Genomic DNA, 27,180 nt, shown 5'->3' with positions numbered 1-27,180 from the left:
GACCGAAGTGGATCTTATCTTAATTGGGCCATGGTCTGCATGAATGAGACCAAAAAATAATATGATATATCTCATTTTCGGGCAAGAACAAAGAGCTAAGCTATTTCATTCCGAATTTAAAGTGCAAACTATTGTCTGCCATTTAATGGAGTGACAGAACACATGCCAGGCGAGTCAATGAATTAATAATGTGAGGCAAGCACACTGCCGGCATAAAAGTTACACTCGAATGAAATTGTTTATTGTGCTCATCTGGGCCTGACCAAGGGACTCCCTTACATAGTAGGTACATGCATTGCATTCAAAACTGAAGACAGCATGATGGGGGAAACGGAAAATCTTGTTATTGTGCGAATGTATTTGAACGAAGCTGTAACAAGGCAGCTAATTAGTTTTTGGAAATTGCCGCAGGATATTTTGAATGGTAGAACACAAAACATGTGTTTAATTACGGGCCAAAGCAAGGATGGTTGATCCAAAAAGGGGGTAGACTATACCTGGCAGTGGCGAAGTCTTACTTCCATATAAAATATTGTGGAGAAACTGGTATAAATCTGAAGTACAGGGTATCTGGTAGCAGACTCTCCCTCCCAGGCAGGCTTCTTGACGTGTAATGCATTTATGCTAAATAATTGAAAATATTATATTACCGAAAGTAAATGTGTCACATTTCCTGTTGACTTTAATTGTTGTCAGAAGCCTGCCAAGCAGACAGAACAACACAAGGCAGCTCCAGCCGGACCAGCGAGCGCTGTGGGCTTAATGGGTGGGGGTGGTAGCGGGCGCACACAGTGCGTATGCGTAACTTATCTTACCGTTGACATAAATGACATTTTAAGGGCAATAAGTTATTTCACATTATGCTGCTTTAACCCCAAACTCAGTGTGGTGCGGGGTCCAACAACACCAGCTACAAGCGGTCGGAAAGGACACGAGGACGTCCACAGACTGGCTCGAGTTGTTAACAACTATGGGAGCAACTTTATGAATGCAAAGGGGGTGGAGTGTGCGTAAGTGTTTGCACCGCATGCGGAAGTCACATGTTTGCATTATGTGTCCCCCATGTTGGAGAGTGTGTGTGTCCTTTGGCATGTCCTTGTCCTAAGCCCGGCCCGCCTCCTGTTTACACTGCACTACTTCTGCTGCAGTTTTCACCTAACTCTGCACTCTCAGCTCCCAGCCAGGCCCGCCGTCGCATAAATTTCCCATACATATTTATCCAATGTTTGCCTCTCTGGCTGGCAACATAAATTTTAACTGCTGTGAAAATATTTGTTTAATGAGAAACTTTTAGCCAACATCCGCTCCCAGCGGAGCACAGTCAGTCAGTCGGACCAGCATAATAATTTATTAATTATTTAAATTAAAGCCTTGTGGCTGGCCGTGTGTAAATAGATAGATAAAGCTTCCAGGACATTGCCAAATGCACAGAATTTTTGCAACTTGGAGTGCCGGAATGGAAACTGATGATGGGAGTTTTGTAACTTGTAGCTTAATTTTAATCACTTACAGTGCATGTATAAAAATTTTCAATTTTGGTTAGCCACATTAGTCTGAGGACTGGCACTTAACCTGCCAGGATACGCCCGGCCACTTCTCCGGAGAAAAAGAGAACGAGAGATGGAGCACCGCACACACAGATACAAATTACCAAAGATTTATCGCTTGTGCACTTGGAATTGATGACCAGGGCCTAATTGTCATCCGATATGAGTCCACCGCATGACTCGCATTGTCGAAGGTCCGTGGCGGCAGTCTAGGGATGCAGCGGGCGGTATGGAAATGGGGGCGTGCCAGGGGATTTCCCACCGCCCGGCAAGGACCCAGGACCCATTCGCCACTAGCACATTTATACACTTCAACCGAGCACGTGCATAGTTCTGCATGCTGCGCATAACTTGCACAAAACGCACACACCGAAAGAAACACACAAGTGCACTGGGAGAAAATAAATATAGAGCAGAATAAGGATAACAATCTGATTTATAATTTTGGAGAGATTATAATGCGATCTTTGCCAACTGATAGACTACTATTCTAAAAGATTTCAAGGCTAAAATTTGTTTCTCTGGAGCTGCACGCAAAGCTATAATTTTCACAAAAAGTGAAAAGGACGAAGAGCCGTCCCTGGTCTGGAGATGGGGTGGGCGGGAGCGATTTATGTTTGACTTTCGTGTGCGGCCAGCGGTTAAGAGGAAGGGGAGGGCGGATTTAAAAGTTTTCCTCCCGAATTCCACGTTTACCCTTTCAGGCGTTAGGAGAATAGAATGTCTCTGAGGGAGTCGATGATCGCATAAAGACGGATGTTCAAAATATAAAATAATGAAAAATAAACACAATTTAAAAAAAATAACTACTATTAGCAATTGGCTGACTTGAGGACTATATTATCCTTAGTGTAAGGTGTATCAGTGTTCGCATAGGAAGGAGTTTGGGAAACATTTCTCTTCGGCCAAGTTAAGACTTTGGCCAGCAAGCGTTGTTTGTTGCCGGGTACTATAACTGGTACTCTTCCTGTGGCTCCTGTTTTCGCCATTGAGGTTGTTGCTTTTGCTGCATTGACTGATAAATCGCCAGCAATTTATTATTGATAACACATTGGTACATTGATTGTGTATTAACTGAAACTGTTTGCCAAAGTAAAGTGACATTGATATATGGCATGTACATGAAATATCGCTTGTTACGACTGTTTCTCTCTTTCTGGTTCTCTTTCTGGGTGTTTATGGCCCATTGCTGGGTGTGTGGCAGGATAGGCTAGGCTGCAGAATGCCCATTGTGGCAATCAACACCAGACGCTGACGCAAGATTTGTGGCCCACCAGTCAGTCAGTCAGTCATCCCCAGTCGGGGGAGTTCGGTTCGGTTGAAAACTTAATGCCCCAACATTTGACATGCCATCAAAAATGATGACGGCATTTCATTTTAATTTGGCACATAACAAAATGCAATTATTTATATCAGATATACATACCCTGCACCCTGGCATTGGTGGGAAATTAACTTTTTGTCCACTTTCTATATAAAAAAGAAGCACTACACATATAGAAATTTCTGTAGGCCCACACATGCAGCAACATCCTATGAAACAAAAAAGTGGAGGCTGGAGAGAACGAAGTCAACAGTCTCGTTGAGCAGAGACAACATGCAAATGCAGACAGATGTGGCAAATGAACAACACTGTGTGGCTCTACGACTGCGACTACGACTATCCGCAACTAGAGCAACAACAGCCGGAAAAACAATGCAGCCGAGTAACTTGTACAGGAACAAGAGACAAGTGACAAGCAACGCCAAAACACGAAAGTGTAATCAACGCTTAAACACTCGCGACGGGCGACGGGACTCCAACAATCCCCACTCCCTATCACGGCCCTTATCCCATTGGATTCTTGGCCTGAATTCAGTATCCTGCTAGAGGAGTGTTCCCGCTTTCCTAAAAGGTAAAATTTTTAAACAATAATCAGAATGTGAAGGACCAATCATGAGATCTAAAACGCTAAAAACGAAACAGAAACCGAGACCTTCCCACTATATCCTTTACTCCAACTATGCATATGACTGGGCCGACATTCCGGCGCTAGATGACGCCTGGCTGGAGCAGAGAGGAAAAAAAGGACACTGTGACAAACATTGCGACACATTAATGTCAAAACTCATGAAAATATTTCAGCTCGGGCCGGAGGATCACATCCGCAAACGAAAGAAACAAACAACAGAACGGCCAGGACAGCAGCACTGAACGGTGGGGAGAAAAAACTCACTAACAAGCATCATATGCCAGCTGAAACGTCAACAACAATGCAACACACTCACACTCGCACACACACACAGCTCATTAGAGAAATGACAAGGCGAGAGGTGGGCGGAGGAGTCAGCTATGCCAGGGTGGAGCAAGGTGGCTTAAGGATTTAGCACTCCGGCTTAGCAGAAGGAGCAGCTACCGGAAATGCAGCTACAGAAACAGTGGAGGCACGAAAAGAATCAACAGCGATACAGTGAGCGGTCGATATCAAAGCATCTGGTAGTTGATCCTTAAACTTTTTCTTAAAGCATCCTGCCAAATTGTAACTCAAACTAAGCTCATAAATCAAATATAGTTACCGTTAATTTAAAATATTAAACTTTTAATAGTCTTTACTTTAATCTTTAGTCATGATACTGTATGTGTGTCCTTACTGTGCCCTTAGCTGAAGTTCGAAATGGTATGTCCTGCTCTTCTAGCTTCTGTTTTTTATTCATTCAACATTCATTTGTTTCAAGCTTGTTTGGGATATCTACTCTTTTTTTTATGGCCAAGAAAATACTCTATCAGACAAGTAATTATTTTAAGGTAAATAAATCAAAAATATTATAAACTATATTGCTTAAATATCATTAAATTGCAACATTCTATTCTGGAATATTTTTCCAGAATTTATCCAAAAGGGTATCCCAGCCGTTTACCCACGAGGCATTCTCTGTTTGCTGTTGCTGGCATTTTATGACAGTTGCAAAAAGTTGCCTGATGATGTAATGTGTATGTGTCGCTGACACTGCCACACTCACTCACACACGCGCGCTGGTACTATGCCCCATCGCCTCCTGCTTTTTGCCTCCCGCGCCAGCCAAGGCCCGTGCCAGCGATGCGATGCCGCCGTCATAATTGCACCTGCAAGGCTAACAGTGGCAGACAGTGGCGTTGCACGGGGTGGCATGTGGCAGGGGCGATACGAAGAGGAGGAGGATCACGAGCAGCTGCAAAAAAGACGCACAAGGAACAATGACACGACAGAAATATGCCAAGTAGCTGACTCGCCACCGCCGCCCCCGCATCCTTAAGAGTGACAGGAGCGGCCGAGGCGCAGAGGGGGCACCAGCAGACATATGATGCATATCGCAAATGTCGTTTGCTGTCAGTTTCCGGTTGTTGCAGCAGCCATTTTGTTTATGCATGAACACGAATGCCACTGCGACTGAGACTGCGACTGCAACTGCGACTGCAGCGAAAATATATCCGAAAAGGGGGAGGAGGGTGTGGGCGTGGGACAGGTGAGAGTGCCAGGTCAGATGACCGGGGTTCAAGTGTAAACTAATTTCGTGCTTTTGCACTTGGTTAGCCCGACATTGAGTTATGATTTTTGGTTTCCTTTGGGGTCAACACTCGTGGCACGTGACTGCCGGCTTTAAGTAATATTTTATGGGTGTGTGGCGCTTATCCCGAGCTAGATTTCAGCGATAACCCTCGTTTTGACAGGTTCACGCGTTCCAGTGGCTTGGCCAAAAAGGACAAGTGTCCTTTAGCCAACAAATAGGCAATCGATCAATCAATACCAGGCCTGGACGGATCTAGAAACGGAATAGTTTTGATTGGAAAATGGGCACAACGACCGATAATTTGTATTGTTTTCAAGGAACTGCTAGTCTTGGACTATCTCATGTGCTCCACTATGTAGACCCCTTTTGTAATTTACTTCGATGCAAGTCCCCGGCAAACATTCCACCCTTCATTACCGACTGGCGAAGCACCCACCCACTGTCCGAAATTTCAATTGTGCTCGACCATTGTGTGGCGCAGCCCGGCTCGTACTTGAAACAATTCCGAATTCCTTGTTTGGAGAACAATCGCTTTGTATCCTTGCCGGACAAACAAACACATGCTACACACTCACAGCAAGGACACACTTGATCGGGTTGACATAAGTCACGATGACTGGCCACAATGTTTGGATGATGATTAGGACGAGGCACTTGCAGACCACTCGACTTGATTCGTCGGCATGACGAGTCACTTTCGCTTCCACCCACAAAAAAGCACACAAAATTACGGAAATTAGATGCCTGAAACAATTGCAAAGTGCTCCTTAAATATTTTGTGTAATTCATGGCTTGGCACTGGAAAGAATCATTTTTGGGTAACAAAATCCTTGCTTGCGTTCATTAATTTAATTTAATATGAATTCAACAAAGCTCCACGTGTGGAGCCAACCGCAATTAAATGTTATAATCAAATCTCTTGGCTTTGACTTTGACTTTGAACTTGGGAACTTGAACCGGCAGCTGGGACTGCATCATAAAAACCCAAACACGAGAGGTTCAAGCAACCGAGAACGTCTAGACAATTTCGGGAATGGCATTATTCCGCTCAGACAACAAAGTCCTCATTAGCCGAGTGAGGATTTTCGCTGCAGATCATATGACTTGATATTTATTTCCATTTCATGGCCAAGAGGAGCATTAAATTAGAAAAAGTCAAGCAAAGCCGAGTTCTACTGACATTCATTAGGGGCTTGCGAATTTAATTTTCTTTAAATTTGTTCCATATATCCACAAAAACAAACACTTGAGTATAATTCGTGGGTTCTTAACCCTTGAAAATGATTTTTATTTTGTTTGCTTCCGCGCTACCACAGGGCGTCTATCACCTAGATTTTAGAGTCTACGGTTGTGCAATAGAATTAACTCTCGAAGATGACCTTAGCACGTTGTCCTTTAGCTTCGACTTCCTGGACTTGACGTTTGACGCTCGCCTTGAATCAATCTTCTTTGGCACCTGCCTCATGACGAGGTCGAAGGTCTTGTTGCCCTCCATGACTCGGGTGTGCTTCATTGAACTGTCTCTCTCCGGCTGCGAAGCCCTCGGGATCACAGCAAATGCTGGGAACAGATCCGCAGGGGTGTCTATGGTAGTAGGTATTGAAAGGCTACTACGGGGCGTCGATACACCGGCATCGCCGCCGGCATCCGCTTCTTGAACGAGTTTGTTTGCGCCGGTCAAAGCCTCGAAGCAATGGTGGGATGGATTGAAGCCTGGCTCCGGCTCCTCCTTGACAATACTATCATCCGAGACATGCGAAAGAAGCGTGGAGCGGAAATACTGGATGACTGGGAACGGACCCTCCGACTCCTCGCACGGCGGGCACTCTTCCTCGCACGCCTCAGCCTCGAACCTTATTTCCTCGCTCTCCGCGCTCTCTGTGAGATTGGCAAGCTCCTCGCGAATCAGGCGTCTGGCCAGCCCCACAGTCGAGAACTCCGTGTAGTGCAGCTTCCGGCGCCGGGCGAAGGAGAGGCGGCGCGCCATCTCCTCCACGGTTTCTGGAAAATCGATGTCATCAGACTCGTCCGAGCTTTCCGGGCTTTTCACAAAGATGTCGGGCAGAATCTGGAGCGCTTCCTTGCGGAGCTTCTTCTTCAGATCTTCATCGTTCACAGCAACGGATCTTATTACTTCATCAGCAGTTGATTTTCCAATATTACTTGGATGGAAGTGCAGCTCGTATGGGTCCGAGTGGACGGGCATGCCCAGGTTCATCTCGTCAAAGGATAACTTCTTGGAAGACATCCTCGTATAGGTATTCTCTTAAAATTGAAATAGTCTTTTTGTTTGTAAAATGAGTAAAATACCTGTTGACCTTTATACTGTGGAAATATTGTTTGTTGTAGTTCGGTGTAGTTCTAAGATAATAGTATCACTTTGTTTTGAAACAAACGTTTTCACTTTGAAGTTTATTCAAAGAGCCTACTTATAATCTAGTTTATGCTTTGTTTTTTTGTTGTAGGGCGACTCAAAATGTCCCATTATCCTTTTAGCTCCATTGGTTTTCCTTTTACAGACCTCTCAGTCTCGCATTCAGGCTTCCATATGTGTATGTTGGCTTGGGTCCTTAATGGCCGAAATAATTGTGCGGTGTTTTGGGTTGAGGAAACTATTTTTGCCATCTAAGCCTTTAGTATCCTTCTTATGGAGCCATTTGATATCAGAGGTGATTATGGTTATTGGGTGTCTAAATTGGAATGGAGAAACAGTTTCTATTTGCAGAAAAGGTGGCTGAAACCATTTGAATAGGGAAAACCATTTGTAGGATAACGGAAGGACAATAAGAATAGAACCAAACAGATTAGTTTCTTTATATTCTTTTTAGTTTATTTTAATGCTATTCCAAAAAATATTACATAGTTTCAGTCGATCCACATTTGCTCCTTAGATACACTGTGACCAATGATACTGCGACCAGTTTTCTCCCTTTTTTTGAGGTGTTCCCAGTGCTTGCCTTCCGAGTGCTTGCCGTTGTCCAGGATGCGGGAATGCTTCTCGGAACCGGGCTCCGTCTCGGCCTCCACGGACATCCAGTCATTATACACCCGGGGGCTTGAGAATGAGCTAGTGACGTGGGCACTTGGTAGATCGAGTGGTCGAACGAGTGGTCGATTGGGCGTCAGTGATCCCGAGTAGATTTTTTGAACATTCTCAGCATATGTGACAGTACTAGAGTTAGCAGTATTAGAAGGATCCACTATCCGTTCCGTCAGCTTATTGAAGCAGCGATGCGACGGGTGGAATCCGGGTTCCGGCTCCTCCTTCGCTATGGCATCGTCTACAGACATTGTCACACTTGGGCTTTGGAAGTACTGGAAGGTAGGGTATGAGTCCTCTGATGATGGGGTGTTTGGAAGACACTCAGAACACTCGGAGATCGACTGTTCAGGCAGCCCCTCTTCGTTGTGTTTGCTCTCCTGCGAGCTGGCCGGCTTGCTGCCGAACTCCTCGCAAATCAACTTCCTGGCTAGAGCCCGGTTGGCGGCTTCATTGTAGTGCTGCTTCCGCAAGCGCGTAAAGTACAGTCGATGAACCCGCTCGACCAGGGTCTCCGGGAAGTCGAAGTCGTCCGAGGAGCACTCGGAACTGTCCGGGAAGTCCCTCTCGAAGAAGTTGATCTTCGGGTTGGCCTCCTGACGGGTCAGCCTCTGCCTCAGGGCGTGACTGCTTAGCTTGCTCGGCCTGCTGCAGGCGGTGTCCCTAGACATGCCGTCCGCATCGCCCCCATTCGAGTACATGAAACTAATTGGATCGAAAGTAACCTTTTTTGTGGTCATACTCGGTTCGAATAGTGAAGTAGTTTTTAATTAAAGGTTTTTAGAGAGATAACTTCCCAAAAATCTAACTAGTAAGTGACTTTTTATCTTACTTTTTGTTGTGTTGGTATTGAAGTGTTTGTGTTAAAGATGTTGACCCGTGTAGTTCTGAGTTCTTACTGATATTCTCCCCCTGGATCTTGTTTTGACACTACGGGGCAAGGCTGCTTGTTCGTAAAGATTCTCATTTCAAACTTTAATTTGAATTTGTGATAGCCCTGAACTTGCCCTCAGATCCGTTTAGATTATCCCAAAGGATTCCCTGCGAATCCATAATTTGATGTCAGGTCTTGTTGGCGCGCCACAATGCGGGTTAAGTGTTTGACCTTTGCCGCGGCCCGGCATCAGAATAAAAAATGGGGGACCAGGCCTTATCTCCGCTGGATGAATTTGTTTGCCAGCCAATTTCGATTGTGTCAGAAGGGAGCGTTATTTATTGGGCCGCAGGCGTCATTGTCTAGCCGTCGACGGGAATAAATATGCGACCGGCGTCTCACAAGGATGCATAAATTGTCAAATCGAGATCCTGGGCTGCGCCAATTTAATTGGATCGGAAAGTTTTCTTCGGGTATCGCGTATCGAGTATCGCGAAACCGAAAATTGAGCTGTTGAAACGTGACATTTCGAGGAAACTCAGACGGAACCGCAAGCCATACACTTACAATTAAACTGTATTTTCGGCATCTGGTTTCGGGATAAAAGCGGCGCTTTCTTATTTATTTATTTTCTCTGGCTGTTGGGCCACCATTTGACCCACATTCGGAGGAGGAATTCAAGCCAGACCAAGCCGATCCAAGGCAGCATTGAAATAAAATGTTTATTTTGCATTTTATGCCAAGAGAGAGCGCTAAAATTATTTACGCAGCATCAGGCGTGTCATTTGCATGTGCCACGCCCCCGGGCCGGCCCGCTGCTACCCAATGAAACCCACAAAAATACGCTAAAAGTATTTACATTTGACTCGGAAAAATTATACATTTCCGTGCAAATAAAAACCAAAGCAAGAGCTTGCGTTTGCGTGGGTTGGGCCTCGAGAGGGGCGGACAGCATTGAGGAGATGGCCGGAAATAAAACCAGAATCAGGGCCAAAAAGCAGATTAGAGATCCGAGAGGGATCTATACGAAAGTAGGATGCTCTCGAGTGTCAATGAGAGTTCCAAACAATGTGATAATCGAGTTTCATGGCTAATATTCGACAGGAAATCGTCACCATCCAGACTGGCTGTCTTACAATTTCCCAAAGGTGTTGCACGGCTTTTTGGAAAACCAGCTTACCCCTTCAAGTAGGGCAGCCGGCGTGGTAAAAAAAAGCGCGTTGCCAAAGAGGAAAAAGCTTCAAATCCGCAAACAAACACTGTGACAGCTACAACGCGGGGAGCTGCAAAGTGGGCGGAGGTCGGGATGGAAAAAGGCATCACCCGCCCGACTGAATGAAATGTACTCTCTATTGACATTTGATTCGGCGAGCGAGGCAGGGAATAAAAGAATATATATCTGGGATGTGGACGACTGCAAAGCGAGCCCGGTTAGCCCCCATTTGAGGGGCAACCGGGGGCAGCCGAGTTCCCCACTTTGTTGCACAAAGCCTTGCTCAGATTTCGCAGAAGGAAAACTCTTCGCTTTTCACTTGTCTTCATTGTTTGTTTGTTTGTTGGTTTCGTTTCGTTTCGTGTCGCTTCGTTCCGTTCGGCTTTCGCTTTTGTTTGTTTGCTTGCGGATTGTGTTTCCTGTTACAAGGCTTCCAGATATCCCCTCCTATCCGGCCCCCCACCAAAAAACAATAAGAGCTCCGCTTCCCCGCCCACTACCAGCTCGCACTGTCCTGTCTTGACGCATAAATTTGCCTTAATTTGTTGCAAAATAATTTCATTCATTTACGTGCTGCCATTTACATGGCCGGTCCGCTCTCGTTGATAACTTATTTAAGCGCCTTCCCAGAAGCGGAGCGGAGCAAAAACAAAATTTGAACAAAATAAATTATCAAACTGTCACATTGACGTATCGCCCAAGTGAGACAATCCGGGGGAAATCCAGGGCCCGGAGTGGCAGTCATGAGGGGAGTCGGTGGTGGTCGAGGCAATCTCCTGGCCATAATCTAGAGCATCATGTTGCTCGTTTAAAGGATGTCAAAGGTTGGCCATATATCAGCAAAAGGCATCAAACGCAGTCGGGTCGAGGCATCCGCTTCAGCTCTCCAGCCTTGGCTTCGGCCTCGGTTCAGACTCCGACTCCGGCTACAGCCCGTTAACAATTTCATGTAACAAATTCTTTGTGCCTTATGCCGGACATGGATACATGGTCAGGAGTGGCTGCCCACAAATTGGGTGGATAAAGCACTGAGAGAAATTTTACAGCATAAGTTAAAGATAAAGGGAAGATAAGAGGAGAAGAAGGTATACAGATGTCTTCATAGTTCAGTAATTTAATAATAACTAACCCACTTTTTTGTAATAGTGTAGACATTTGAGTTGTTTCAGATTTCCAATAAATATGCCTAGGGTGGTCCTGGTCCTGTTCCTGCTCCTGCTTCTCCTCCCACTCCGGCCTCAGCTACTCCTGCTGGTCCTGGCTCTGTTTCACTTGGTCCGCACTTCCTGCTGTCTGCCACCCACTGTCGCTTATTTGACATCCTGACAGTTTCGACAGTTGCCTCTCGTTTCTCGTTCTCGCTCCACGACAAAGTGCGTAGGGACGAAGGACGCTGGTCGCAGGACGCAGGAGCCACCAGAGCTTTGTTTATTTATATGGTTTGCCCGGGATATGTGTATGCTATACCTTCATTTCATCCTGGCGCTGCGGTTTCTAGCGTAAACGTTGCTTTGTTGCCAAAGCGGTGGCGATGGCAGTGGCGGTGGCACAAATCCTCTAACCAGAAAAATATCCGTCGAAGGCTGGGTTCAAGGTGCAGCCCAGCAGGTGACAAGGATTCGATGGGTTATGTGTCCGGGTGTACGGGGTATTTATGAACGCCACTGTTAGCCACTAACAAGCGGATAAAATCTGTCGCCAACAATGGCGGTCTCTGGGCGAGGGATGAGCCGGGGAAAATGTCAATCTGATTCGAGGTTTACATACGCTTCTTTGATGTGGGTTAGAAGTCCCCGAGGATGTGAAGACCTTCCTATTTTTGCCCCAATGTGTATTAACTATATAGTCTTGGCTATTTTACCGCCAATTTCATTTTATTTAAATTTAATCCCAGCCTGTTTCTAAAATCTTACTTTAAATAAATCAGATTTTCCAATGATTTGTTATCGGACACCTTGCTTTGATTTGATTGCTTTTCGGTTACTTTGATACACTTTTTAATGGCGCATACCCCCGCGAAGGATTCGCCGGATGAGGGCCTCCTAAGCAACTGAAATCTGATAGCTACACGCACAGCTCGGATTCAAGTTGGATTGAGCTGTGGATTCTTTTGCCGAGCTCCGAACTCGACCCATTGGCACACATATTTCCAGTTATTGTTTGCAAATGCCAGCATTCACTTCACTCCCAGATCGGGCGAAGGAGATGGCCGATCCGGCTGCAAGCACTCTGTCTCGCTTTCCGGACCACCACTACGACTCCGGAACCGGGGTCTTGTTGATTTTGTCGATTTCGCTGCAGGCCAACGGATGCTATGGACACAGAAGACAAACGGATGGACAGAAAGTTGTTTGCTTCATTGGCTGCCACAAAATATCAACAAGCATTTTGTTTATTTTCTCAACAAAAACGACACTGGCAGACAGGCAGGGACACATACTGGCACACATAAGCTATTAGAGTTGAAAGAGTGTGGTCGGGCGGAGGGGGCAGTGGCGGAGCCATTTCTGTCTTTTTTAAGTGCATGTTGTTTTAGCGCTTGTGACATGCAACTGGCAAGGGGCTGAGGCTGGGGCGGAGGGTCAGAAATGGAATCGAAATTTATGCAACTGCAGTAGCAGGATTCCATTGTTTAACCACTGAAGGGTTTGCTGATGTCCTGTCCGTCCCCAGACCCTTGTAAATTAAATGTGTTTCCAGTCTGCCCGTTGAGGTGCAAGCTTTCGAAGTGAAAGGGTTTCCAACTCTTGACATGTTTGTATTTGCTTATTGATTATATTATTGGCTTTTCATTTTCTCTGAATTGCTTTTAAAAAGCCGCAAGGACCCTTGCGAAAAATGTAATTTAAATGTTTATGCAAATAGAGAGTGCTTAGCAAAAATCAAGCCTTGAAGGCCTTAAAGGCAATCCCCCAAAATAAAGGTTTCTTGTTTCGAGAGTATCCTGTGCGGATGACAGCCTCCTCCACTTTTCTTTCAACCTTATGATAAATGCAAAGTTGGTGGCAAATTTATGCAATTGTGACTTTGCACAGTCGGGTGTTCTGGTGTCCTGGCCTCCTCCGATCAATGCCAGGGCCGTGGGCCATGTCAACGAACGGAACGAGCTATACTGGCAGGGATATATGGACGTATGGATGTATGGATGGGTGGCAGATACCAGATACAAGATACGGTTATGGATACGGAGTAGCTACGACCATGACTGCAATTTAAATATTGCATGTGCTTCCATGGGAGAGCCGTGACCAGCCCGAAAAACGAACGGAACAGGAACACGCCAGGACCTCCAGCCTGCATTGATGCGGACATGAACTCACTCTTAAAATTTTCTCTGTATGCGATTTTGGTTACGATTTTTTTGGGAATTTGAATTTCAAGCTTGTTGGGCCAGCCCGGGGTTTAGATTGCAGTTTACAGAAAAGGGTATCCCTCATTAAAAATGTGGAAAGTTCTCAGCCAGATGAATGGGTGCTTGTTTGTTTAAAAAATAACCACAAAATATTGTTCCCTGTGTGAAGTCCCATATGCGAGTGCCGCCGACACATATTAAGCATAAAATTGTGTGCCAAACAAAGTAACGATAAATTGGACTAAAAGTAAGCAGAGCCTGCAGATGGAGTCGGAGCTGGATGGAGCTGCAGCGATGGCTATGGCGATGGAGAAGGCAATCCCATTCAGAAAAGAGGGGCGTATTTGGCAGGAAGCGTCGCATTATAATTTATGCACATGCAAGCCATGGAGTCTGGCCGGGGTCGTCTGGCCGGCTTTTTTGGCGTCGCTTCGCAGGCTTCTGCTTGGTTTGCGGGCCTGCCACTTAATCCGCGTTTAATAACACGAAGCCGAAGCCACCCGGCCCTGATCCTGATATGCGATACGAATTACTGTGTGCGGTAGCATGAAAAATACATCGCAGACGCTGCATGTCGATAACCATTTCTTTAAGAGTTTTATGGTCATGCCCGCGGGGGGAGCACTTGTAGAAATTTAAAACAATAAATGGATAGAATTGCTTGTTTATAAACCAGATATTTAACCCATAAACTAATAAAGTGAGTACTTTTTACAATCTGCATAACGAGCTAAATTAAGATAGACCCAAAAATTATTTAACAGCTTTAACTGCTCAACTTTAAGGTTTAATAAAGTTTAAGGTCCGACCGCCCAATCAGTGGCGATTGCCGACGTGAAAACCCATAAAATGCGGCGAAATCTTTTAAAAATCTTTAACACTCCCGTGCCCCGCCGAGGGAAATATTTCGCTTTGGTTCAGGTCGGCTCGGTTCGGTTCGACTGGGGATCGTATGTTATGCATGCCTACCCCAAGGGGTCAAAGGGTGAAAATGTTTAACCAAAGGCATTTTTATCAGCCGAGGTCTTAACACGCATATACAAATATGCCAGCCACACACTCGCACACTCAAGCCCCGGGATGCAGTCCTTCGCAGAGCGACATAAACCAGTCAAGGCTTCTGAGTGTATGTGTGCGGATGGCTGGGGTTCGTCTGCGGGTTAAAAGCGAAACCTTATCGAAAACGTTTAAACGCACGCAAATTCCACGTGGGCAAGATAAAACATGCATAAGCCCGGCGAGGGGAGCGGGCGAGTCCTGCGAGGGGGTACAGGCCAAATGGAAGGGAACTGTGTGTGAAAAATATGCCAATGTTAAATATTTGTCGCATGCTGTTTTTGCTTTTGTACGGTGTACGGAATACGGGGCTCGGCGTCTCTGGTTTGGCACCCCTCAGATAAAGCGTTAACTACACACACGGGCATGTAGGCACGCCCCTCCCCCCCGATACGCACACAGATACACACTCAGGTGCTCTGGTATGCGTAATCTTTTGCGTGCTTTACGCATTACGCTCGACACAGGACAACGTTGCAGGACACTTTGAATTATTCATTTACATGCCGCTATTCTTTTGTCTCTGTTGTGCCTCGTACCCTGGAAACTAGGGTCCTTCAAAATAACTATAGAATGGAAATCATTTCATAACTATACATAGTTATCAACTATAGTTCTTGAGCCTATTGAGAGTCCTTCTCCTGTTCTAGGATATTGAAAAGTTTATACATTCCAGGAAAAGTCCTTATTTTTCCTTTTATATAGGCAATCCAGGGACAGTTGACCCAATGGGGAAAGCTAAAGATTGCCGCGCAGCAGAGCCGTTGCAGGGGGATTTGGGGAGGACTCCCCCAGAGGTAGGGCGGGCGTGAAGACAGGTAAAGCCGCCTCCCAATAGGCGTGTTTGTAGCAACAACTGTATTTACTTTTATCGCTGATAAAGCGCATAATTTATGGCTGCTTCACAAAATTTAAATGCCCACGAGAATGTCCAATGGGGAAACAAAGCGCCAAGGAATTTGTGCCCACACTTTTGCTTCCTCCGCCCCAAGACCCTCCATAAATTCTAAAAGTGCGTGTGTTGTCCAGGTCACTCCACGGGCCGTCTCCATGGCAGGTAGTCCTGGTATGCCAATTATTTCGGACAGATAGAGCTTAGAGGGAAAACAATTTAATATGTTGCCAATTAATTGTTAATTTTCATAATTAATCTGTAGTTAGTTTTGAGATTGTTTTGAGATAGTTTTTTGAGATTGTAGAATAATTAAGGGGAGCGATTGGATAAAAAAGCTACAGGAGCATTAATAAGTTATTAGATGTAAATAATAGACCTAGACTCTGACGCTAAAACACGTAAATATTGTTCAATATTCATGCGATTACAGCACTTCGATATGAAAACTTGTTGAACAGGATTTGAACTCGAATGGGCGGCAACCGTAACTTCAGGCGAGGGCGTGGTCATTCAAAATCAATTACACACGCCCCCGAGGTCAGAGCGCAATGATTTAAACTACAACCGGCAGAGACTACAATGTGCGTGTGTGTGCAGTAAATAATTGTAATTTAATAGCTGATTAGAATGTAAAAGCAAAAAGAGTTGCCTACATTTTGGGGCAGTCCTCCATTAAATGTTTTCTGTTTGCCGTGTGTGTGTGTGGGTGGCATGGCCATGTACGGGTGGAGGACAGAAATAAAGGGGTGAGTGGAACGTGTTATGTGCTCGGAAAATGCCAACTGAAATGCAATGCTACGTGATGAATGTTGGAGTGCAAAATATGTGGCGTTAAATTTTTGTCGAGGGTAAACAAAAGTCAAGTAAATGAAAATTAGCATAATATGCCCTAACTAAGGGGGGTATAAGGCCAACAAGGACAGGTTAGCGATTTAATAAAAATAAGCTCCTACTTATTCATTATATATACAAGAGTATTATGCTATTTCCCTTCTTAGAATTAAAATAGAAAGCTTGGAGAATAAATAATCAAAAGAAGCTGAAAAGAAAAGGTCCTTGATTTTACCACAAAAGGCTCAAAGCAAATTTATGACCGCCAACCCAAAGGAATGTGACATTTCTTGCTATTTTTGCACACGCTCAGAGATGTGGAATATCCTTGAGTTATGCCACGAAAATAGCGCTAAAATATGCAGCAGCAAGCACACTTCTTCGTTCTAGGGGCTCTGCTATCAAAACAGACGAATCAGTTTAAATAAAAGTAAAAAATGCACCCAACCTCACCGGCCGTCCCTAATTGAAATGCTGACAGGGGGCGTGGCAGGAGCGGCAAAAGTGGCAGGTACTTGGACCCAGAGCAATCAACCTAATTTGTAGTATGCAGTGCGTCGATGCCCGGCTCGTGTCTGCAAGTTATTCCGCTCGCCATCCGTCCGCCAGCCAGTTGGTCAATATTTATAATGATGGCTAATCTGCAGGAATGACAGTCATGGCCTCCTTGACATAGGCCGAGGTCAAGCGGAGCACTCTGAACTTTTGTCCGGCATGTCTGCCTGCCAGTTTGGAACTGTGTTCGTCCGACCCTCCTCCGCGGTGCAGGGTAGCGTTTTAAAGCGATGTTGGAAAATAAATTGAAAGTACTTGTCCATTGTTTGATTAATGTGTCAATAATGGCGAACGGACCGCGACCCGGATGCCTCAGATAAGGAATGGGAGTTAAGAATGTCAGACTAAGTGCTTTGGAAGATTAAAGCTTTAACTTTTAAAGTAAAAGGTGATGAGTTTTAGCTTTTCAATGATTTCTAGCAGTTCCTATTATAAATAAAGATAATCCTCTTGAAAATGGAATAATTCTTAAAGGAATAAAGTGGTTATGCCCAAGATTCCTCTCCTCGATAACAGCTCAGAGTCCTTTAGCGGAAAACTCCCTGCTTAAACACAAGTCGCAACTTTTCCGACTTGCCCTTAACTGACAATTTCAACTAATTTGCTCGACTGACGCCCAATAAATCTTCTTGCCCAAATCAACTGAGCCACGCCCCCTGCATCGCCCTTTATACTCATTGGGACAAAAGAGACGGAAGAACTAGAGAGAAGAAGTGAGGTGGAAGGGCAACTACAACGCCGTCGCCATCACTGCAAAGAAACGTAATTTTATGTAATTGAAACCGTTTTCGTGTTAATTAAACTCTTTTTTTGTTCCCAAAAGCTCTTCACATTGGTCTGCTTCCTGCGAGTCCCGAGTCCTGGCGCTGATGAAGGTCCTGGTCTTGGCTTAAAGCATTTTACACTTGCCATTAACGTGGCTCTGTGTCCAAAGTGACAGCCGCAATGAAAACAAAGACGCGGACTTTCGAATCGAAAAGGGAGGAAGAAAAGTAGCTACACTGGGAATTCATAATTTTTTTAAGAAATTATATATGAAATTATTAATACAAACTATAAATAGATGAAGTAGGAGTCGAAGTATTATATATTTTAAATAATTTCATTATTTCCATTATTTGTTATCAGTGTCTGACAAAAGTCATTTGATAATGGTTGCCACCGTTAAAGATTTCCGTTTGTAGAGGTCCTACTGAGAATGCTTCACAGCCATTAAAATGGATTTCTTTCCGAGCATAGTTTGGAGAGTCTATTTTCAAGGGGCTTCCAACAAAGTAAAAGGTTAATATTATGTTCTTGAATGGTATTGGTTTTGATTCTCCGGTTTTAACGAGTTTATTCATTTAATCAGGCTAATCGTCTTCCATTGTGGTTTAAAAATAAGCGCCGTAACCTGTCACGCCCCCAGGCTGCCAAAAATCTTTTTAATTAAATTTACTTGCACATTTATTTTTGGATTGAGAAATACCAGTCGTTTATTTAAGCGTATGCAAATAATGTCATAAATAAAATGGGTGTACGCCGTGACCTTTGCTCTTATGCCTGATACTCATACCCAGGGAAAGGTGTTACTAAAGGAAGACAAAGCTGCTAATCAAAATAATTAAATAATGCTTATCAATAAGAATTATTTCTGAGAAAAATGGATCTTCATCTCTAATTACTTGATGACTTGTGGGTATTTCTAGGGTATTGTCGGGGTCTACTTATATTATATGGTAAGCTCTTTTTGGAACTGTTGCTCTGTGGTTTGTGTCATTCATTTGGCTTTTGTTCCACCTGGCGAGCCACCCCTTCGCCGGCCGCCACCGCCATTGTGCCGAGCCTCATTTATTTTACTTACACGCATGCCACGGCAATGGCGATGGCGATGCCGCCAACGTCGCGTCATTTATGACACCTTGACAGAAAAATGAGCACACCGCACACTGGGACGTGGAGCGGGTGGTGGGGCTCAGGGGGTTATTAAGGGGGGGGTGGGATGCCAGATGAGGTTGGTCTGCGTAGGTGTCTGGGGTGCGGTTGTTGGCAAACGCACATTCATAATTTCATTTTCCTCCGAGACACCTCCAACGACGAGTACGGAGGTGCTCTGCCCTTGTACCAATCTTTCTGTCTCTTTTCTCAGTCTCATTGCTTTCTCTTTCTATTGAGTTACTCTTCTAGAAAGTATCTATGAGATTCATATGTGTTCGTGGAAACAGTCACCAGAAAATTATCAATTATTTAATTTTTCTACAAATATTTAAATTTAAAAAAGGATTAAAAATATGAAGGCAATATTATTTAAAAAATCCTAGAAAGAGTAGCAAAATGTGCGAAAAGGATTCAAGTGTTTCCGTTTCGTTTCCGCCTTTCCCATTCCCACTCATATTTTTTGCCTCCTGCCCCTCGTGCCGCCTTATTATGCGTCTGAAATTGAAAAACTTTGTTTGCCGGCACGCTGGGGTTAACAAATAGGCTGCCTTGGCTCGGCCTTCGGCGCCCTTGCCTCCTGGCTAACGGCCCTGTGCCCCACTCATCCGTTTGTGGCAACACCCAAGAGTGCGTCACATAATTTGATGCCTTTTATGGCTTTTAATTTGTTGCCGTCGCTTCTGTGTCACTTGGCTTTTGGCTTTGCCTTCTACGAGACTTTTTTTTTATTATTATTTGAATCTGCCAGTTGTCAGTGCTTTTTTAATGAATTCGCCGGGCTAATGAGTAGAAGGAAAATGGAAAAGCTGAAAAGCGGAAAAGCAAGGATATTGCTGGAATAAAAAAGAGGCGAAATTGGCAACAAGTGTGTGAGCCCTTCATCAGTTGATCGAAGTGGCTTATTCTCAAATGGCCAATTCTGTCAGGAGCGTGCTCTAGAGAAAATTGTACCTGCCCCGGCTCCTGCTCCCCTCCAGCTACAGTAACAGCAACGTGCATCAAATGACCCGACCAAAAGTGGTGTGTAACCCAAAGAGGAAAATAGGGACTTAGTTGAAGGTGAAACCGAGGGAGATGGAACGCCGAGGACACTGCGCGGAGCTAATACTAGTTGTCGCCGAGAAGGAGGGGCGTGTCCGGGTCGCGTGTTCGTGTTACTTTGATTGCCTGTTCTAGTAACGAAAATTGATTTTGCTTGTTTATTGCAAAATATTGTTTGTTATTGTTTTCCCTGGTACATCGTCCTTCCCACTTATTGTTATTTTCCATAGTTTTCCGTGGGTTGACAACCGCGTATGCTATCAACGACATAGTGGTCTTTGAATAAAGAAAACTGATTGTTTTTGGGGGCTGAAGTCAACAAGGACTTTACGAGATCCTAGAGCAGAAGCTCCAGCTAAGTAGTCTCACAATATTTGCATATCCCTACATCCCAACAGCCATCCGTCAGGGCGTGCAACACATTTATAAATTATGCAGCTTGCACTAAAAAGTAACAACACAAGCCGAGTCCTGCCTTTTGTTGCTCCGTGGGAGAGGGCTTTTGTTTATACTTTTAATAAACAGCCCGGAGATAGATAGAGAAGCCTGGGAAAGGATTCCCGATTCATGAGCAGCATATGCATTACTGTTGCACCTGCAGACACAGCTACAAAAATCGCAAAGTCATAATATTTAAGATCTTCAAGCTCAAACACCCAGAGTAAGGCCCAGTTTTTCTATCAAAGGCCACTAAATTTTGGATGGATTTATTAAATGGATCTTATACTGACTAGGATTTTTTCTCACTGCCGTTTTTTGCTCACTACTATTTGCCATTTGCTTTTTGTTAAATTGCTTCTTTGTGTTCAAGTGCAAATTTCGACGGTTTTACCATTCGTTCGCCGTACATTTTTTACTTTTGGCTTAATTTTTTGCTTTTTTTAGCCGCGCTTTTGTTGGCCCACCTTTTGTGCCATGTGCGGCTGCTTTATTCAGTGCATTTTGTTTGCATATCAAAATGCGTGAAATGTGTGCAAAAACGATGGGAACGCGCCGAGGTACGATATGGGGAATAGTTCTGGATGGAATACTGCTCGTCCGCTGGGGCTTTGTTCCCGCTCCCATTCTCTCGTTCTGGGCCAACTTATTAGCGGCGTTTTGGCCCGCCATTTTCCCATGCATAAAAATGTAAGCTCTGCCGGGCCAGCGAAATTTATGTGCGTATAAATATACATGTGAGTGAGAGCGAAAAATAAAGTAAATTTTTACTACCGCATTCCTTTGATGGTGCTACTAGAGCCTGGCACTGGGGCAACAAATATGTGAGGCATTTTTCGGCTTAGGACGAACCACAAATGAACTTTTTAGGCCAGGACATCGAAATACAGAGTAAAATCCTAGCCACAGTCTTGACATTTGATAGCAAGTATCCCTAAAAAGGAATATAAATTAATTTCCAATGTATCCTGTGCATCTCTAAGTGATAATACCCTTTTGACAGACGCTAATTCTTTAATTTTTTTATAGCTCCATTTAATCCCTTGTAATTCCTCAAACAATTTCTTCTCGGCTTTTAAATTGATTTTTTTCTCAAATATCTATTTGGCCGTTTGGAATATCCTGATCGTTGTCCTGACAACGCTGATCCCTAAAACAGACCCAAAAACAATGCGGGAGTCCGGGGAGTTGAATGGCAACTATTGCGGTGACATGACTGGGGCCAGAAACACTTCGTTCTACATCACACAAAATGCCAATGGTTATGCTAATGCCAAGGTGGAATATCCAGCAGGAGCATCCAAAGTTTCGGGATTGAGCGTCAGGAGCAGGACCAGGAGCAGCAACGGCCACAGCCGCAGCCAGTCAACTTTTATTTCAACTTTATGCCATTTGGAGACCATTGGATGGTAAGTGGGGTCTGTCAGCATGTGTGCGGGCCCTAAGCTCGACCGCCCCTAGTGTCACTCCCCTGTTGTCTTATTCACTGGGAATTTGTGCACTGAGAGAAAAAAAAATTGGTACCTTATACAAATATTCAAAACAAAAGTACAAGTTTTGATATTGATATGGGGCTTTCAATGTAATACATGGCGTATACTTAATATTTTCTTAATTAAGTAAAAAATTTGTATATTTATGTTTCTGAATCTAATATTAATTTTTTTCCAGTCTTCTTTTGAGGGGATTATGCGGCATAAGGTCGAATGAAGGCAAGAGGATTGAGAAAGGACAGGGAAATGACAGGGCCGGGAAAGTCAGGGAAGGAAAGACTCACACAGGATCAAGCGGTCAGCGGGTAGTTGCCGTTAAATTCAGGTGTGTCCCTGCCCCTCCCCCTCCCGCTCATTTGTGCACTAGCTGCATGAGCTCACACTCGCGCCCCGGGTGTGTGAGTGTCTGTGGCACCGTGTGTTTGTCCAAGCTAATACCTTTTTATGACCGTCATATGTTAATGCGGCTTCATTAACATTTTAATGTCGCCGGTCCCAATAAAATAACACCCAACAGAAAAAAAGTTAAGGCCGGCAAAGCAAACCCAGAATCGTCTCTTAATTAAAAAATTTAATTTAACACAAGCAAATAGGGACGAGCCAAGGTAATGGAAAGAAAAAAACAGAACCAGTCAAATAACACAATTTTTTTAAATTCGCTAGTCAGACTTGTCAGCGGTCAGCGATCCCTAGGAGCAATAATTATGTATTTGCTAAAAATTAAATGTTAAATAATTCTAAGAACCGGCTAAATATATTTCCAAAAACGGAATAAAATAAACAGAAGCGAAGTCCAGGACCGCGTAAAGAGTTTGACGAACAAGTAATTTTAAGCATCGTTTAATTTTCATTTTGGACAACTTTTTTCCGCCTTTTTTGCCACTCTTGCCGTGAACTTTTTCCTCCTTCGCCATAAACCTTTTTGCCGTCCAATGGACATTTGAGCAGAAAAATTCCAGTACTTTTTTAACAAAGTTAATTTTTATGCTCCGCTTTCTGATTTTACGCACTCTTTTGCCTTCTTTGCGCTTGGGTTTCTATTGTTTTTGTGTGGAGCTTGCTGCAATCAAACGGCAGAGATTGTATCAAAGGTCTTGTTTTCCGAAAAGCGCTTTTTAGTCGTCAGGATGGCAGAGGTAAGGTCAAGTTGCCCTTTTGACTGGAGGGCCGGAAGGAAATCGTTCCAGGAAAGTTCTGCGGGCTTAATTCTTTTTTGGTTAAATAATTGTATAAGGTACACCACTGCGTATGATTTATAAATCTAGCTTCTAGATATTAGCTTCTATAAAAGTCGAAGTCTATAAAGGATTCCCTCCAACTGACATCCATTTCCCAGTGAGTGTGTGAGGAAACAACAGACAACTGAATGGCAGGGCATGTGTCCTTGCACTTGCACCGATCAAGTCAGGTGGGCTCCGGCCTCAATCTCGGCTGCATCTCGGACATGGGTAAGCTGCAGTGGGGCGCTGTTAAAAAGAGGCGAGTGCGACAGAGTCGGGGGGCGCAATCCAAGCCAAAGTGCCGGCCAAATGCAATTTGCATATGCATGAAGCTCTGTGGCCGACATTTTTGCAAGTGTAAAGTGTAGGAGGTGCAAATGACAGTGACCAGGAGGTGGGAAAGGACGCAGGAGGATGCAACAGCCATGATTGTGCAGCAACAACAGAGAACGAAGAAAACAAGAATGCCAAGTCTTTGCTTAAAGTGCTCTGGTGTCTTAAAGATCCTTGGAGGTTAGTTCCCCCATTTCTGAAATTGAAACGGGACAAGTTTTAAAATATCTCTCCGGACACTGCCCAGAGAGCTGTGGAAAATGATTTGGGGATACTCCCGAATGCAATATCCTCGCGTTCGGTTCCTGCCTGTTTTATGTTTCTGCTGACTAACTTTACTGCGCCCCGCCCCTGAACGTTTTTAATTAGTCATTTGGCTGGGATCTATATGCAAAAGCAGCACCTGTTCCAGCTCCTCGCTCCAGCTCCCATTCTGCGGGCCAGTCACTGTTTGGTTTACTCCCATTTGTGTTATTGTTTTTAATTTGAGAATTCCCGAGCAGTTGTAAATTCATTACTTATTCACTTGACGGCAGAAAGAATCGGGATGGGAAGGTATGGCGGCCAGCAGGACGAAAGAAAAGCTGAGCGCAAAAATAAATTAAAAATGTAAATTAAATTAGTAACTTCAGTGCGTCTGTCAAGAGCTTGGCTGATTTATTTGGCAGGCCAGCCAAATGACCAGTCAGCCACCCAAGTCCACCCGGACCGACGCCCACTTCACATTTCTATTTCCATTTTCCCCGGCATAATTAAGGAATTTGAAGACTTTTCTTTGGCTCGGCTCACTCTCTTGCTTAACTTGACCTTCATCAAAGTTGTCCCTGGCAAAGTGCGGAAAATCTCCGGGCCCAGAGTCTGAAAAGTATTCACACACATGCAGGACAAACTTTATTGCATAAATTTTTAAATGCCACCGAGACGTGGCTGGCGGCTGGAGGAGGTGAAGCATGGCGGGCAAGATATAAATGTCACTGAAAATATTGCAAGACTTTGCCATTCATTCGTTGGCCCCTCCAGGCCGCCCCACGTTGCCACGGGGTGGCATTGTCCCGCTGCGAGTTGCTCGGTGGCTGCAATCAGCCAGCCAAACTTGCCGGCCCTGGCGCCGAGCGTCAAGATAAATGCACAAGTTCATTTTCAGTTAAAGTCAGTTGCCCTAAGAAATAGGGAAACTTGCAGGAATATGGTCTAAATGTTTATGTTTATTTTAAAGTTTAAGATTTTAAATATTTTGATTTCAAAAACTGCCAGACTTTTGGCTAAATTTTTTAAATAAATTTACTGTACTCCTTTGATCATTTAAAGAATTCTGATCCTTTATCGACCTAATTTAAGAACAATGGAACAAATGGCACCATGAAATTAAGCCAAATTGCTGTACAGTGCATCTGCAGTCGTTCCGCACTTGCAGCTGCCTAATTTCCATTTTCATTTGCTTGTTTTTTGGGGAGAGGCTGGATGGAGGAGTCGTTTTTTTGTTTTCCGCTTCCGCTTTGCATGGAAAGCGGGAAAATGCTGTTGATGTTTGCTGCATGCCACGAAGCTTGGCTTGGCTTGGCAAGCGCATGGCATATTTGCTTTTAACTTTTGTGTCAGCAATGAAAGCGAGTCAGTGACGGCGGGAAGACGTGAGCGGGAAAAGAAAGAGCCTTGTGAGATAGATACGGATAGACACAGTCGCAGATGCACTTGCAGCTTGACTCAGACATGAAAAAGTTGTGACATTTAAGCAAACAAACAACCTCCACCGCCCACACACAGACCCACCCACACCTTCGACGATTGTTGCCGCTGCGAAACTTTTATACTTTCCAGTATTTTTTCTGGCATTTACATTCCTGCACCACAGAAAGTTTCTAGACGGGACGAGATTCATTTCAGTTGATTCCGAGTACAAAAAATGAAAATGAAGGGACATGTTTCTCGTTAATTAATGCAATCTTCATCACTGCCAGGCTATCGGAATGAAAACGATATAATCCTTTAACTTTGGCATTGTCGCTGTTACTGCGTAATTACTATTTCCAGTACTTCATTTTTCTCAATGTACTCTGGCCCATTATTAATGGCGACCCTGGCTGACCCTTGTCCGTGGCAGAGTATCCTGGAAAGCGAAACAACGTGTTTATGTTTGGATTCGTGTGTGTGCGTTTTTGCGGGCAAATAGGCGGCAGGCCCGTTCAAATATTTACAGTGCGTATGCGTAATTTTTAATTGATTTGGCCACATTTGGCAAACAAAGGCAGCAGCGCACGGGTCGCGTTGAATAATCCCACTGCTGGAAATCGAAGCGAGGCGGGAGGAGCTCAGCCAAAGGACTGCGTAGCTCACATAATACATCCAAAATCTGTTTTAATTGCATAAATTAAGGTCCATTTGCTCAGTTATAATTTGTTTATTCACAGCCGGTTCAAAAACGGTCCAAACTGCGACTGGACTGGAGAGCGTTGGTCCCCACATTGGCTAATTGTCACAAATTTCACAGAAAAATTAATTCAACTATGATTTAACAACAATAATCAGTGCATATGTAAAATATGTAAAATAACATCAAACGATATTGCACTTTTGACTCAAAAGTTTTGAGTTTATTACATATATACCATTCTGCATAAAATTAGATTTTTTTCTACATTTTTCGTGATGCGATCTTCTGAAAATGCGGTTTTCCCTTCTAGGGTTGACAGTGATGGCTATAGCTTTCCCGATTCTCAAGCGGAGTACCTTAAACGATTTCTAGATCAATGCCCCACCATTCTGCATCAAAACTCTGAAAAAATATATTTTTTTGATTTTTTGTCCATTTTTCGTGATGGGGTCCCTTGAAAACGGGGTTATCCCCTATATGGCCCACAGGGATGGCTATATATTCCCCAATTCTCATCCGAATCTCAATCGGAGTACCTTAATCGATTTCTGGATTGATTCGCCACTATTCTGCATCAAAATCCTGAGACAAAATATTTTTCATATTTTTTGTCCATTTTTCGTGATGGGATCTTTTGAAAATGAGGTTTTCCCCTATAGAATCCACTGGGATGGCCATATCTTTTCCAATTCTCCTCCGATTCTCAAGCGGAGTACCTTAAGCGATTTTTGAATCGATTCGCCACCAATCTGCATCAAAATCCTGAAACAAAATATTTTTTAAATTTTTTGTACATTTTTCGTGATGGGATCTTTTGAAAATGAGGTTTTCCCCTATAGAATCCACTGGGATGGCCATATCTTTTCCAATTCTCCTCCGATTCTCAAGCGGAGTACCTTAAGCGATTTTTGAATCGATTCGCCACCAATCTGCATCAAAATCCTGAAACAAAATATTTTTTAAATTTTTTGTACATTTTTCGTGATGGGATCTTTTAAAAATGGGGTCTTCCCTTATAGGGTCCACTGGGATGGCCATATCTTTTCCAAATCTCCTCCGATTCTCAAGCGGAGTACCTTAAACGATTTCTGCATTAAAATCCTGAGACAAAATATTTTTTACATTTTTTGTTTATTTTTCGTGATGGGATCTCTTGAAAATGGGGTTTTCCCCTATAGGGTCCCAGTGATGGCTATATCTTCTCCAATTCTTATCCGATAGTTATTTTTCTAGAGATCCCTATGAATGTTGTTAATTTAAACTCTCTAACTGTAAAAATACCGATGGCATTTGTGATCAATCAGTTATATTGCAGCTATAGGAAATAGTTGCCCGATCCCGGCCATTCCGACTTCTTTAATGGGCGTTATATTAATCGTGCCCAGAAGGACAGAAGGGTGTGTGAAAAGTGTAAACTGAGAAACTAGTTTGCGTAGAAACAGGCAGGCAGGCGGTCATGCTTATATTAACTCAGGA

The 27,180-nt window shown here is 44.0% G+C and overlaps 2 protein-coding genes across 2 annotated transcripts; both read right to left on the bottom strand.

The window, feature by feature from the left end:
• Positions 1-6,058: 6,058 nt before the first annotated feature.
• On the bottom strand, positions 6,059-7,498 carry LOC108132209 (uncharacterized). Its single transcript, XM_070277309.1, has 2 exons — positions 7,386-7,498; positions 6,059-7,324 (listed from the first exon to the last, which is right to left on the bottom strand). Exon 2 carries the CDS (start codon positions 7,321-7,323, stop codon positions 6,418-6,420), a length of 906 nt encoding a protein of 301 aa, XP_070133410.1. The 5' UTR covers position 7,324; positions 7,386-7,498; the 3' UTR covers positions 6,059-6,417.
• A 442-nt stretch (positions 7,499-7,940) lies between these two features.
• Positions 7,941-8,855, bottom strand: LOC108132208 (uncharacterized). The gene has a single exon (XM_017251532.2). It carries the CDS (start codon positions 8,853-8,855, stop codon positions 7,941-7,943), a length of 915 nt encoding a protein of 304 aa, XP_017107021.2.
• Positions 8,856-27,180: the final 18,325 nt, after the last annotated feature.

This window comes from Drosophila bipectinata, chromosome 2L, assembly GCF_030179905.1.
Source record: "Drosophila bipectinata strain 14024-0381.07 chromosome 2L, DbipHiC1v2, whole genome shotgun sequence".
In the NCBI taxonomy this organism is placed as follows: Eukaryota; Metazoa; Arthropoda; class Insecta; order Diptera; family Drosophilidae; genus Drosophila; species Drosophila bipectinata.
The sequence above is the reverse complement of the archived record's forward strand: the minus strand, read 5'-3'. Positions and strand labels throughout refer to the sequence as shown.

What these genes read in the sequence shown, in the direction of transcription:
- LOC108132209 (XM_070277309.1), bottom strand. Translation starts at nt 7,323, where the DNA reads ATGTCTTCCAAGAAGTTATCCTTTGACGAGATGAACCTGGGCATGCCC.
- LOC108132208 (XM_017251532.2), bottom strand. Translation starts at nt 8,855, where the DNA reads ATGACCACAAAAAAGGTTACTTTCGATCCAATTAGTTTCATGTACTCG.